At 42.9% G+C, this 15687-nt stretch overlaps 1 protein-coding gene across 2 annotated transcripts in view; it reads right to left on the reverse strand.

Moving 5' to 3' along the window:
* Positions 1–15184, reverse strand: part of ssbp4 (single stranded DNA binding protein 4) — an 85460-nt gene extending 70276 nt beyond the window's left edge. For both annotated transcript variants that reach the window (XM_061077814.1, XM_061077816.1), the window contains exons 1-3: positions 15057–15184; positions 4037–4109; positions 91–152 (exon numbers count right to left, since the gene is read on the reverse strand). In XM_061077814.1, coding sequence (XP_060933797.1) covers positions 91–152; positions 4037–4109; positions 15057–15112 — 191 coding nt within the window. In that variant the 5' untranslated portion in view covers positions 15113–15184. The remainder of the gene's footprint in view (positions 1–90; positions 153–4036; positions 4110–15056) is intronic.
* Positions 15185–15687: the final 503 nt, after the last annotated feature.

Below are 15687 nucleotides of genomic sequence, written 5' to 3' on the forward strand. Positions count from 1 at the left end.
ATGTGAGCCGTTGGAAAAACATGTGTGTGCGTGTGTGTGAGTGTGGTCATGTAAGGGAAAAAGAGAGAGAGAGGATCAATGTATACATACCACCACCATGAATGTAAAAATCCTGGTGGTTCCCCAAGTGTGATGTTCTTCTCCCATCGGATCTGTAAGAAAAGAAGCGGGATGGAGGGAGAAGGGGTTGAGGGCAGGAGACGGAAGAAGGAAATTAAAAATGAAGACACCGCAGCATGTTTTATGCATAATGTAATCATTTTGCTCAACCGTCCCCCCCAACTTTAGACAGACAGAGCAATAGTCGGACGGAGAAACAGGCCGTCGGGCAGCGGGGTGCAGTGAAGTGCGGAGCCAAGTTTGTGGATAAGACAGTGTGACTGTCTCCATCGCCCTCACAAACCAGCAGAGCTCCTGCCTGTATCTGGACACTGAGATAAGATCCAGTGAGAGATAGCAGACCTGCTGCCTGCTTCACCCACTGTTACTAACGTGACTCGACACACAAACAGACACACACACACACACACACACACACACGGAACACAGTACACAGTACACACAGATTCAGTGCAGTCAGCCTGAGAGATGATTCACCAGAGTCTGCTGAGGACAGCATGCGAGCACCAAGATTTCTCTATTTCTAAATATATATATATATAGAAAAACAGATCCAGGCCTCAGATTTCTATTAAAGTGTCTATTCTATAGATTTCCCCAGTGCAGTTTAAAGTGATGTGATGTGCCGTATGTGGGTGTAGGCCTGTTGATTTAATGCTGCTAAAGAGCTGAGTGCTGCACTGTGCAGAAGAGCATGGAGTGGCAGTCCTCTCGGGGACAGAAGTGTGTGGTGTCTATACTATTAAAGTGTGTTTGTGTGTTTGAATTAGTTTTAGGTAAGGGTTGGGCATTAAAGGTAAAGGTATTGCATTATCAATCAATCAATCAATCAAGTTTTATTTGTATAGCCCACATTCACAAATCACAATTCGTCTCATAGGGCTTTAACATGGTGTGACATCCTCTGTCCTTAACCCTCAGCAAGAGTAAGGAAAAACTACTAAAAACCTTTTTAACAGGTAAAAATACGTAGAAACCTCAGAGCCACATGTGAGGGATCCCTCTCCCAGGACGGACAGAAGTGCAATAGATGTCAAGTGTAAGAAAACATCATCAGGATTAAAGTTTTTAGCAGCATCGATGAGGGTAAACATTTTTCAATACTATATATGAAGCAGTCCTGCTGCAAGCCTAGTCTCTGGTCAGCAGCCAGCAAGATCACGTTCCAGCATCATTATGACATGAGGGTCCTCACTGAGACAGATGTACAAACATGTAAACATTCTGATGCTGAGAGAGCTGAATTCACTTCAGCTGTGGAAAACATCTTCAACCCGTTAATAACATATGTTGGATTAAGTATACAGAAAACAGAAACCAATACAGGGTCGGAGTAAATCATATGAAAGAATGGAACTATGCTGCAACTGTTTATTATCGGTTTAAAAAATATATAAATGTTCAACCTGATCTTGGCTATCCTCTCCTGTTAACTTTGAGAGGTTTCTGCCTGATTTAATGTATCCTACTGTTGTCTTTTGGTATGTGTGATTAATTTATTGTCAGTTTTTCATTTTTTTTTTTAATGGCCAAAGTTGTACAGATGTTTACTTTACTTTCTTGTATGAGATCATGTCTATATTAGTTTGTCGTCCCAACCCACGGATGCAACCTATAGGAGCATACAAGGAGTGAAAAGGATGTTCAAAGGTTTGGCTGAAACGTGTGTAAGCATCCCATCGTTTTTGTCATCCCCCACCACAAGCTCCACTTTACCTCCTGTCAGTTACTATGGGGCTAATTTACTAGAGGTTGCCTTGTAATAAAACATAACTATGGGTTGTAATAAGCTGCTTGCACAGAGGTTTGTTTTTTACAGGACGTTCTAAGTAAAATGTACGGAGCACTCTTGGTCACTGCAGTGAGAAGAAAGAAGCGGGAAAATGAGGAGGAAACAAGGAGCCCCTGAGCAGAGAGGACGTATAAGAGGAGGATGTATAAACAGGCAACTGAGGGGGAAAAGAGGTGATGATCCAAGCAGAGAAAAAAAATCAAAGCGAGAGGAGGGCGATCAGGTCTCGTGTAATTCACGAGAAGCCGCACAACAATGAGCTGATGTAGATGAGCTTAATGAATCTGTCCGATTGCAAACTTTCTTCTAATACTCATGAGGAATCCCTCGACACTCCAAAGCCTACAGCTAGAGGCACATGAAAGCGAAAAGGTCAAAGGTCAAGCTGCAGTGTTTGCTCGGATGTACCCGTTACTGTCGCTCTAATCCCAGTCCACTGACTTTGACCATATAAGACAACGGGTTCAAAATGAAGCTGTATTGAAATAAACACAACCATTGGGCTACATCTGAGACAAGTAAAGTGTCAAAGGGACTTTTCGGTCTTTGTGTCCCTGCCTCGTGGACATGGACTGTTTGTGTGTGTGTGTTATTTTTATCCCTGTCAGCGTAGATACTGTTTTAATTCCTGTTTGAGTCAGACTAAGTGTGTGTGGATCTATGAGTGTGTGTGCGACCCGGAGCTTCACTCCCTTCCAACAGCTCACCACTAACACTCAATCTCAGGGAAAAGATTCACCCACAAGAGCTCTGAAATCACTGAGGCTCTCGGCAGCACGGCCACTTTATCTCACTGTGCTGCTCCCCTATCTCTGCTTCATATTTTAGACGTCCACTCCTGGTTGTTGGCAGCTGGGCTGGTTTCCAGCAGCAATGCCCGACTGCCTGCCTGCCTGCCTGCCTGTGTGCTAAAAGCAAAGGCAAAACAATTCCTGTCTGATTGTGACTGATTGATGCAGGAAGTGTGATTTAAAGCAAGTTTCTATTCTTTCTGAGTTATTTTGTCTTTCTCATTCCTGCAAGAATCTAAAGCCTTTTCAAGTCAACCTTAAGTTTTTAAATGATTAAAACACTCAGCTAAAGAGCAAATAAACACATTTTTTTCAAAATGTCAAACCATTTTTGTAATATCTCTGTATAATCTAATCAGTGCTCTGAACTTTATTTCTACAAAACCAGGAAAAGCTGTATGTTGGTGAGTGAATTACAGACTTGTTTTTGATTACAGCACATCGACAGTGGTCCTGCTTTATCTAACATTATTTTTAATTTTTTTGCGTCTGTCGCGTGTTAGAAACGTCTTCAACATTTCCTGCTGTATTCTCACACGTCTGTAAAATGTGGGGTCTTCGGTGCATGTCTGAAAGCGGCTTCTGCACCGAGCTCACCCGATGAAAAGGCAGATGAATGACTTCAGTATTAAATGTTGAACGATATAGACCTGCCCGCGCCTGCCATTACAGCCCTTTCTCGGTGTTGGGGATTGTATTAAGTGGAGCTGAATAAAGCCAGTGGGGATGGGGGGGGGGGGGTGTTGTACAGGGGGAAGGCCTGGACGTAGGACCATTAGCAGAGAGGATGTCCATTAAGGAAGAGGATGCAACACATTAGAGCTTGCACGTCTTGGACGGTTCAGGGGCTTGATAGGAGACAAATAAGTCTAGCAGACCTGGGACAAATGGACATGTTTGGAATAGTTTCCGACACTGAAGGTGCATTCGATTTAACTTAGCAGGGACTGGCTTCGTGTTTCTAAATGTCACAGCGGAAAGCGAACAGCAACACATGCTTACAATATGTCAAACTGCTGTAATTATACAGAGTTTATGATTACAAATTAGAGCTTATAACAAGGGGCGGCTAATCACATTAAGTAGCCCAAGCGATGGCATGTTTACATTGTGCCAAATTAATAAACACTGTTGTTGTTCAGCCACTGTAAAAAAAAAAACAATAAAAAAAACAGGTCTTTACACTGTTACAGTTCTCAGCTTGTGGTGATATTATTCAACAGCTGCTTGAACTCACAACAACCTATAATGTGAATTCCAGCCCTGCTCATACAATAGAGGGGGAATCACTCGTCCTTCATGAACAGGAGGTCAGACTGAAAGAACTTCTTACCTCTGACAGGAAGGTCTGTGCGGATTTCTGTGCGCCGACATGCAGCAAATACTCGTACACGTATAAAGCTAACCTGCAAAACAAGAAGAGAGAGAGAGAGGGGCAGGGGTCAGTGTTCAGGGTTCAGAATCACATCTTTATATTCCACTTCCTCCTCGGATCTTTTCACGTCACTCCAGATAACTTACATACATGTATTTATTTTTTTTTTATGTTTCATGCCAATGCATTTGGCTCCACACTTTTGGGGATTCAAAACCACCCCCTAATTTACAAACACATCATTCTTCTTCGTATATATACAAAGCATTGTGAAAAAAGAGAAGAAAAAGAGAAGATCCAAAAAAGAAAGATGGTAAAATCTAAATAAATTCCAAATGAATTCACAGAACTATCTCATTAAAAATAAATTGACTCCATAATGAGCTTTTTCCTCTTCTCCCGGATTTTCTCCAGATAATTGATTTATATGTTTCACATGTAAACAACCGATTCAGTCTTTGCACATCCATATGTACAAAATTAATTTTCCTCTTAAAAACAGAGCATTACACCAGTAGTAGGGGTTAGCTGTGGTTCGGCAAGATACTGTATGAATGTGTGTGATAGAAAAAGTTCTGCACATAGATGCACTGTGTGTGGGAATGGGTGAATGGCAAAAAAGAACTGTACTGTAAAGCACTTTGAGTCATCATGCAGACTAGAAAAGCAAACACAGACCTAAAAGAAAAAGGAATCAAAATGAAACCCATTCATCATCATTCAGACAGCCCATCGGACAGATCTGCTTTTCATCTTCTAAATGAATGCATCGTCCAGTTTGCACCTTTAAAAAGGTAAAACACCTGATCTCAGCTGGTCACTGCAGGGATCTTTGCCTTTTGGACAGTTAATATAAAACACAGAGCTCTTCCTGCTGATTCAGAAACTAACCAAACCCCTTTTGTAAAGTTCATATGTTCACGAAAACAGGATATTTATGAGTCGACATAGTTTAGTTCATGTGATCCAACCTGAACAGTGCTCATTTGAAAGATTATTCCACAATTAATGCTCTCTCTTCTTCACTGAAGGTGTCGCGCCCGTTTCACTCCGTGTTCCCCACCAACCCAAGTCCAGCAAATGTGCTCGCCTGGCTGAAAATCATCACTCTGTCATCTGAGATTGAGCTTGAATAAACAAGATTTTACAGTATGAAGATCATATTCACTGCGGAGGGGTTGTAAACGTGTGATGTAAAGCTCTGCAGCTCTGAGCTAAAGAGCCTCGGTGGCACTCGGCCAAATCCCTGTGGTTTTAGGAAACTGTGCTGTTGAGGCACCGAGGCTGAAAACAAAACAGCGTCGACACCGAGAGAAAGACGGAGAGAAGAGGAGACGAGAGACATCCTCTGATGTGGCTGAAGTTGGACTCTCAGGTATTGCCGCGCTGCTCGCCTGATTCTTGTTATTGAAGGGGTTGATGCTTATTCATGCATCAGACGCAGAAGTGGAAAAATGGCTGAAAAATAAACAGTCTCAGCTCATCGAGGTTTTACAGATAACTTGCAAAATAAAAAGCAGACACAGAGTGTCTGTATGGGACGCTCAAAACAGTTGAGCGTCCCATAAATCTCACGCTCTGACAAATAATCACATTTTAGCTCTGACTTGGTCCATCAACCTCGAATACGGTTCATATAGAGTAAACTAAGGTGTTAGTGAAAACTGCTGGGAGTCAACCACCTGCTATAACAACAACAGAACTGTAGCTGCTACGAGACGCAAAGGGCTGAACAGTTTGGAGATGACTCTCAATGAGCTTATACAAACAAATCCTTTTATATGAAAAGGAGTCATTTGATGTGTGTAGACAGTGAAAATATGTTGTCAATATTTATATCTTTAATCTGCGTTCTACCCAAAACAGTTGTAATAGTATAACAGTGAAAACTTTAGATAAAAAGCAGAAATGAATCTGAAAAGTTTAACAATTAACACATAGTGACAACAAATCATACCTATCTATAGCTAATAATACTAAGAATTTGTATTGATTTCCTTATATTATCAAACAGGTCACAGGTCACTCACACATATGTTTGACTATGCTACTTCTCTCCGAAATTTGGACCAAGAATAAAACACACAACTCTCTCTATGAATAAATCTGAAAATAAGGCACTCAGAGTAAAATTCATTCATTCGTTTTTGCGTAGCAGGTAAAAGTCTGGTTGTCACGGCAACAAGATGACAAGACTCCATGCAGTCACCGCTGCCAAGCGCTATCTGCCTGATCATTCCTACACTTCAGTTTTGTGCAGATTAAACAAACAAGATCCAAAATGATAATTCATAAACTTTAGATGAGCTGGTAAAGTGATGATGTCACATTAGGATAGATCCAGGCTAGCCGTTTCCCCTAATTTCCAGTCTATAAGCTAAGCTAAGATAGCATTCTCCCATATCCTCAAAGATATGATAATGTTGATTTTCAATATACTTATCTAACTCTATTGCAAGAAATCTACTGAAGCTCAGTCTGAACAAAGGCCTGTTTCTTTAACTGAAGGAGCAAAATAACAGGAAGCTTAAAAAAAGATTGTTTGGAGTCTGATGAATCGCTATCACTCAAGCTCCTTCTCAATCAGTATGATATTTATTGACTGGGGACCTTGAAAGAGTCAGGTACAAAAGTTGAGTCACAGGTACATATATCAATATACTTCATAGGTATGGGTAGAATTGAATTAAACGTGGGTGGGCACTGGGTGAGAAAATTCACAAATCAACCACCTGAACAGGGGGGGAAGGCGGCCAAAATTCATTTGATGTGAGAGACTTTGTATGTGTATGTTAACAGGTCTGGATTTGAATTGAACATAAGGACAGGTAAGGGTTCGGGTCCCATACAGAGCTTTGCATGTGAAGCTTTGCAAAAAGTACAGGACTCTGGACCTTGCTACTTCTCATGTCTGTCTCCTTGTTAACTCTGGTAAACAAGAGAGAGACAAGAGATCGAAAATACAAGAACTGACTGAACTGAAGAACTACTTCATGACATATTGTTCCCTTCTTTGTGTCTACAGCAAAAATAATCAACAGCTCCGTTACTGAACCTGCAGAGAGAGACACACGGACCCCTCACTCACATTAGTTCTGACAAGAGAGACCTTTGCCAGCACAAAGAAGCAATTGAATGGAGACTGGACAGACCACACATCCAGCAATCATCCACACACTGTCGTCTCCAGGTGCGACACAGAGTCTTCCTTTGGACATGCCTGACTCCTCCACAAAGTTTCATGGAAATAGACTTTTTGACTAATACTGCTAACAGACAAACAAACTCAGCACCCAGAAAACTTTGAAAAATACTTATTTTGTAACGAATGTGAAAAACAGTTCCTGGATCTGACCCCTGATCCGCATCCACATCCATTGTATAGGTTCTTCCCTGACCATACTTCAACCTTCCACCACGTTTTTGTCACCGTCACGTAGATTTTGTGTAATCCTGCTTACTAACAAACAAACCAACAAAAAGATATCATACTTGTGATTAATGTTGATCTCAAAAAGAGCAGTTGTCCTGGTATCAACAAGTGAAAGTGATCAGTGTTAAATGAAGTTGCAATTTGCAAAAGTTTTGCTTCTTATTCCAAACCAAATAGGAAAAGCAGTTTCCTACTTTTCCAAAATAAAACATATTAGTATTGAATAAGTTGTGTTTTTCATAAGAAGGCCAATAACTAACAGTCTCCAACTAACAGTAGCTGTCCATTGGCTAAACTGAAAAACATATAGTAGAGTAGTGAAGTAGTGGCTGCAGAGTTTCTCTCGGGCCCCGACAAACTCTTGGCAGAAGTTAAAGCAGCCTCTTGCCTGAGGGACAAAACCCAGGACAAAAGACGTCCACATATATTCCACTGGTGCTCATAAACTTAAAAGCTGTGAGCACATGGTAATAATTGCGGTGTCCACAGGTCCTCTGGTCTCCCGTCAGGATGTTGGCAGCGGTATTTTCCTGCATTTTAGTGAGTAAATCAAACTGAAACTGCCAAAATGAGGCTGGATGAAGCATTTCTTAATTTTAAGATGTGTCTTTTTTTCCTTGTTTCACTGCTACTGTTACGCTGACGTAAATATTTACCTCTGGTTTCCACCCTGAACTGTTAAGGGGCGTTTAAGTTTTCCCAGACTCAGGGTAAAATGGGGAGTCCGTTGGTGTAAAATGTAAAAAAAAAAAAAACGAACTGTGAAATACCCTGCGGCAGGCGTCAGCTCCTATACGCCCTGTCCACACTGTACAGCAACGAACAGAGATTCCCATGAGCACTGCGGCCATGAAATTTTCATGGCAGAGCCTGGCGTGATCTGAGGGGCTCGATGCCCTAGCGATGGGCACCTGCCCCAGCTGCGATGCATTATTTAAAAACACTCATTCAATCCAGGCTTCAGGGGACACCTTTTGTTACTCTGTCAGAAGCAGTAAGTGTAACTTGGCTGAGGAGGAGACTTTTTCCTCTTTTGCAAGCTGATGGAGCAGAACCCGAGGAAGGGCAGGTAGATAAAGGAGACATGGAGGTGAATGTTCAGCTGTGTCAGAGGGAAACCGGAGGTCACGGCCGCGGCGTTTCCCTCTGCGGACACTGTAAACCTGAATTCCTTCCCCCCCCCGCTCGCTACACGTGTCACTCAGGAATAAAAGATGAGATGCTTACAAGCAGGCAAACCACAACCGCACGGCCGTCCATGCACCTCACATCTCACATTTCCTCTCGTGCACAGTTCACTCTCTCCTTCCTTTGGCGTCCGCAGATTTAGCAATAACGGCGAACGGAGCAAATGACACAGATGAGTGGGAGGAAGAGCGTTTGACCTTTGCTTTGAGTGCTGACTGGGTATCAAGACTGGTGATGTAAAGCTGGTGTGTGAGTTTACACTCAAAAGACCACAAAGCCGAGCGGTGCATCTGTTGTCTGTTTCTCACGCTCCCGCTCTTAAGCTACAGGATCATTTGCAGCAGTTTTCCGGCTTTTTCCGGAGCTGAGGCTGTGAAAAAAAACCTACCACACCATTGCTGATCTTCTCCTCTAACCTCATGTGGCCTAACTAGCACTTTGCTCCATGTCCACACATCAAGGCGCTCTCTCCCAGCGCCTCGTCCCCAGGAAACGCACCTGACATTTCGCCCCGGGCTGCCCCATCCAGCCTCCCCCCCTTCTCTTTCACCCGCCTCCAGAGACGATGGGCCTCTCAGCCGAGTTTAGCCAGCTAAAGCACAGACAGTTAGCAAATTAACTTTCATGTCTTGGCTTCAATAATTCAGCAGCGGGAGCAGGAGCAGGGTGAGGTAAGGTATGCGCGGAGGAAGTGATGGCAGAGGATTAAGCTGTGCCCGTCACCGCGTCTGCTTTCATATACTGTACAATCTATGCCTTTTCAGAGAAGAATGAAGATACATGCCATGCATAATTTATGGATTCAGCGGCGTCCTTAACGTAACACGCAGAGAATAAACAGAAAACGCTCTTTTTCCTGGATATCAAATATTTATGGACACCTTATAAAAGCAGTACAGAACTGACACAGTGTCGGTGAACAGGTGTGAACGTAATGATGTATCACTCGGAGGTGAATAAAAGGTTGGGTGTCTCCTCCAGACGCCTGTGATGCTGTGAAGCTGTTGCACTAAAGCTTATTCCCACTGCACACACTGTTTATATTTGCTTGGCTTTGTTATGGCAGTTCCTTTGTCAAAACAAATCAGTGTCTATGAGCAAGTAAACATGCATGGCTTTAGCCACGGGTTAATCCACACACGGTCACACACACACACACACGCACAAACTTACACACACACACACACACACACACACACACTCACACTCCTCTCATATGTGCTCGACTGAGATGTTACCCATCGACTCACCTGTAAATATCCTCTAACCTCACACTTCAAATAATAACAATAACTTGTTGATTTTCACTCACAGATACACTTTTATTTAAGAGGAGGAGGCAAAGCAGAGAGATTTATTCTGACGTGTGATAAGAGATTATAGTGACAGAGCTGACACACTTCTGTTATCACCACAGCAGTCGACCAAGACAACCGTTTACAGTGTTTTACAGACATGAAAAGGAAAATGTCCAGAAAATTGGGTCTGGACATTCTCCTGGAGTGTGACGCTCACATTTGGAGAAAACAGCAGGAGATTATCAGACGTTTTCACAACAACAGGAAGATGTGTAGAGCATCAGGTGAGGGGGGGTGCCTGGATAGGGCAGGAGGCAGGACATGACGGCACTGTCTTCTACATGTATGGGCCACACTCTTTTACATCGTGACATATTTGTATTTTATTACAATTTTGCATCCACTGTGAATTTGGACATTTTCCTGCTGTATTCTCACGTGACCTCACTCAGACATATCCCCCACATTTGTTCCAGAAACTTTCTGGCACTATTGACTCAGATATTTGCTATCACACACAACATAAAAATTCTGGAAAATGTCTGACCTTCAGTGCATGTGATGTCATGTACCAAGGAGAATGTGTCCAAAAAGAACAACGTGAAGTCCTTCTTATCTGTTGTCTGTTGAGACACATACTTTTCTTTGTGTTCTAATAAAAGACACAAACACACTTTTGCTCTCTAACCAGACTGATTAACAACTTCAGGGACGTAGCCTCAATATTTATACTGTCTCCTTATTTCAAGTGTGAAAACTAGCAAATCTGTGCGGATGCACCCACAGCGGCTGACGAAAGGCAACATTAATTAACTGTTGACATGTCTGAATGAAGAGCACAGTGAGCCAAAGGGTGCCGGGGCTAAATCAGGGGTTTCTTTACTTTGAGTGCAGTGTTCCTGCCTATGTTAGTGCACAGCCCTTTATGCTCCCATCAAAGGACTAAAATGCAGATGGCAGTGCCATCTGTGTAGAATCAAAACCATGCATTCAGAGCTGAAGATCCCCATTAGACTGCATGTAAACACGTGGGCGGAGCCAGAGGAGGAGCAGAGGATGTAAAGAAGCCCATGTTCAAAACAAACTGATTAACTTTACACTTGAAGTTTCTCTCTCTCCCAGAAAAATCAAGAAATACTCATAAAAAATGTCTGCAAACAAACAAGAGGGAATTAGAAAACAAACGTGTGGAGCAGGATTATTTTAGAAACTATTGAACAGGCTTTTAAAAAATGAGATGTTTGATCATGAATGAAATATTTCTGTGAATGGCACATTTAATTAAGAAGCCAGATTCATCAGTGCACATTTCAAAGAGGTTCCAGTGACTAAATAATACGGTGACATTAATATTAAACCAGCTGTGTTTCCCCTGTTCAAATTAAATGTAATAAAAACACTGGTAAGAAAATGTGAAGAGTAATTAATTTCTTTGGTCATAAGGGCACCAGGTTCTCCTCTATCTGCATAATTATTATTAGCATGTTTTACTTCTTTTTTTTTAACTCAATATCTATTCACAATAATGCTTCTCAAGGATGTGAAAAGGAAAGACTTTACTCCCCCCTCATGTTTGATACCTGTGATCTAACAGCAGCGACGGCGGGCAGCTCGATTCCATTTGGATGGCGAGACCTTGGCTGTGTGGAAGAATCCACATAATGCAAAATGTACGAGTGACGCCTCTGTGTTGTGCTTCTGAACAGGTGGGATTGAACTTTTGAGTTCCAAGGTTTTACAGAAAATGTAAAGAACATTTTGCATGCCGGCTCAACACACTTGAGCCGGCATGTTGGAACATTTTGTAAACTAAACCTGAGAACCACTGTGCAGCATTCAGGTGGCAGCTAACTGAAGTGTTCAGTGCCACAAAAGGATGTGTTGTTCTACAGGGTTTTTACTTTTGGAGGATTCAGAGTGGAAAGCTGCACACCTGTGCACAGCAGGTCTCGTGCATTAAGGAAACAGCTTTATAACAACAAAATAAACTTAACCTTGTTTCCTATGGTTTCATGGGGAGGACTGCAACAGGAGTTCACCTGAAACACTGACATTGTGACGTAAACTACAGCTGTCAGGTCTTTGAGAAAACTGTTTGTTTTTTTATTATTATCATTAATAATGTATATACTGTATATTTGGCTGTTCCAAAGCTTCCAGATTGAGGTTGTCATCCACTTTCCCTGAAACCCCTCAGCTGCTGGCTGTCACTCACGACGACACCCGACTGCTAACTAATAAGTGTGGCGTGAGGAAACACGTTCTGCAAGCCCTCGCCGTCTGAAGTGTGTTTAGAATGAAATTATACAGCACTGTCAAATGTTACTATTAATAAAACCCAACTTCATTGAAGAAACTACACAAAGAAGTAGTTCATAAAAATCATCATGCATTCATGTACCAAACGAGGACAAATTACTTTTTTCACCAGTTTTTCATTTATTATTTTTCGTTAAAACAAGTGTGATGTGTAAAAACAGTTTGACACTTGATTCCAATTGATGCACAGTGTTGTAAGTATTTTCTCTCCAGAACTGATTCCAAATATACTTTATGAAACCGGGAGAGACAGATGTACAGGTCACGCTACTAATTTATTGTTAATTCAATTAAGTATACAACTCGATTATCAGCCCTCTGAGCACAAGAGATTGGATACAGGTCCATACGGGGCCCCCTCTGTTCAATATCTGAATATGTAAAGAGCCGTATGAATATGTAAATATGAATATGAGCTCGTTCAGTGATGCATTGAGGCAGCTGTCGTGAACTCCACGTTTACAAGGAAACATGTGTTGGCCCTGCGGGGCAGGTTAGGATGACAGGACAGGTGAGGGCGAGAGGGCACGCATCGGCCATCACGCCTGGACAGTGACTATCAGCCTGTGACACACACACACACAGGGAGCGATACACACAAGCTAACTGCTAAATATATACACAGTTTTAAATACAATAAACAACATGATGTTTACTGTGGAGCTTGTGATGCAAACGAACTGGAAAAGGCTAAATTCAAGATGAGCAGCCTCAGCACAGACGTGTTATTCATCATTTCCACCTCTCAAAAGACTTTCTTACGGGTTAATTAATTTAATTAATTAATTGAATCATCCTCCTACACTATGATTTGGAATACACTGTGCACTGAGTTCTCTCCGATTAACACATGGAACATAATCCATACTCCCTGACCAAGCAAGGGCAACAACAACAAATATTGTAAAAAAAAAACTAAAAAAACCCACAGTGTTTAAAGAACACATTTCATTTCCATGTGTCGTAAACTGAGCGATGAAGCCAAGGCACACAAACAGGTGTAAGAGCAGATCGACGTGCGTGCTCGCGGTTCATATGCAATATTAAAGCATCATACGCCGGTTCAAAGGTCACGCTGCCTGCTGTTCATAAAGCCACATGGGACTGTTTTCATTTAGGATCCCCCCCCCTTGCACTCCACCTCAACGCAGCAGACGCAAACACACGGAGAGCTGCTCAATTTTCCAATAAACTGATGTGATTTCAGGGTGAAATTAAATGCTGGTGGCACTACACGTGTGCAAAGTCCTATTTGAGGAGGCTTACACTAAGCAAATAAGCGAGCCAACGTGTCTCCAACGCTTAATCAATTGAATGTGACACAGCAATGCATCAAAAAAAAACACAAATGCGATAGTCTCTAAAGAAATTTGGTTTTCTATTACAGATGTACGAGGTGCTGTGTAACACGCACAGTCTCCCGGGACCTGACAGTGTTTTTTCAGATCACTTCTTCATCCCAGCGGGGAGTCCTGCTCACTCCTCTCACCTCAGAACCGTTTTCGTGCTTTTAAAAATAGCTACCGAGGATAATAGCCTGTGCTGGTCGGTGGTGCTGGGACGCGAAGGAGGTCCAGCTCTGGATGGTCCCACACAGAAATGACCAGGACAGCATGGGAATAAAAGAGCAGGCGTGGGAAGGGGGTCTATGGGGGGAGAGGGATATTTGGAAGGGTTTTTTAATAATCATTTTTAAAAAGCGAGGATGCATGCACCACTAATGCTTTTGAAAACTTAATAAAACACCATTATAATATTTAGCGAAATTTAATTAAGATATAAATATAGCATTTTGCTGAATTATGTTTTGAATCGCATCACAGACATGTTTGCAGACATGTCCACGCAAACTAACCTACACATTCATGACCGGATTTTGGTAAGAAGAATAATGAACAACAGAATAATGTTCGGAGCAGCATGAGTCTCCTTGGTGGCGAGTGGATGCTACAAACTTTAGCACCATCACTGCTGGCTGCTGCAGGACTGTCGACTGGGACAAAACTTTTACCCCCCCACCGCTGACAACAACAACGCCTCAAGAAAACACACAGGAGCATCTCCGGAGTACAGCTGCCACTTTCTATTTCTAACAAAAATGTCAAAAACACACACATATACACGGGATGATCCGAGCATCCGGCAGCTTCAGCTCCCGAAAGTTTCCTCGGAGCCTGAGCAGCCACAGCCGAGCACAGACCCCCCCACAGAGACATGTTTCACCCGGGGAGAAAAGGGAAAAGGCGCTCCTGCTTCTTCTTCCTCTTCTTCTTCTTCTTCTATCTTCTATCTCCTCATGTAAACGCAGAACTTTGCTGCACAATAAAACACGTTGTTGCGCGAACGCACCGGGTTGGCGTGGATATCCCGTGCACACACAAAAAGTGCAACGAAGAGGTAGAAATTAGATTTAAAGAAAAGTTGAAGAGTCGCACCTTGAAGGTGGTCGAAGCGGAGGAGGAGGAGGAGGAGGGTTGGGGGGGTAAAGCGCACGCAGGAGCGCACTTTTCCTACACTACGCTGTTTTTTAAATTACACCAGCTACTTCAGAAAGTTGCCTCCTCTCTCTCTCTTTCTCTCTCTCTATCTCTCTCTCTCTCTCTCTCCCGTACGGTGATGATCTCGCACGATGATAACAACTAAAGCAACAATAATGCAAATAATGAGAGGAATAAAGAAAAAGCAGGTGAAAGAAGGAGAAAAGGAGAAAGTCCGGTGCGCGGGTCCGGGTCTCACTTACTTTTCTCTCGCTTGGCTGTCGGAAGGGACGACGGCTCCTTTACCTTTGGCGTACATGCTGGATTCTGTTTAAAGACTTTTGTCCCACTCAACACCTGTCAAAGAAAGCAGCCAGGAAAACGCTCCATCTCCATAGCTACCCCTTTAGTGTTTTTCCTGCCCCCCCCCACCCCTCCTCTCCTCCCCTCACCTCCCCTCCCTCTCTCACTCCCTCCTCCTCCTCCTCCTCCTTCCCTCGCTCCCTCCCTCCCTCTCGCTCTCTCTCTTCTCTCTCTCTCTTTTTTTTTTTTTTACATCTCCAACATTGGCCACAAATCAGGCACAGTTTCTATCGGGGGGGGACTTGAAACCGTCCGCTGTTGGATTTTTTTTTTTTTTTTTTCCTCAGCCGCTGTTCCGCAGACCCGCCCGTCCTCCCGCCGCTGTGCAAACGGAGGGGGCTCCTTAAAGGGGAACGCACACTTCTTGTTTGCTGACCTCAGAAACATGAGGAAAGAATAGAGGGAGGGGAGATGGAGAGAGGCATGCTGGGTACAGGCCCCAGCTCCTTTTTGGGGAGGCCGGTTAAAATACTTGTTTTTCCTCCTTAAGAAATAATTTACATTCCAGGAGTTTGACTCATGATACCCTCA

The sequence above is a fragment of the Limanda limanda genome, chromosome 9 (genome assembly GCF_963576545.1).
Source record: "Limanda limanda chromosome 9, fLimLim1.1, whole genome shotgun sequence".
NCBI classification, from domain to species: Eukaryota; Metazoa; Chordata; class Actinopteri; order Pleuronectiformes; family Pleuronectidae; genus Limanda; species Limanda limanda.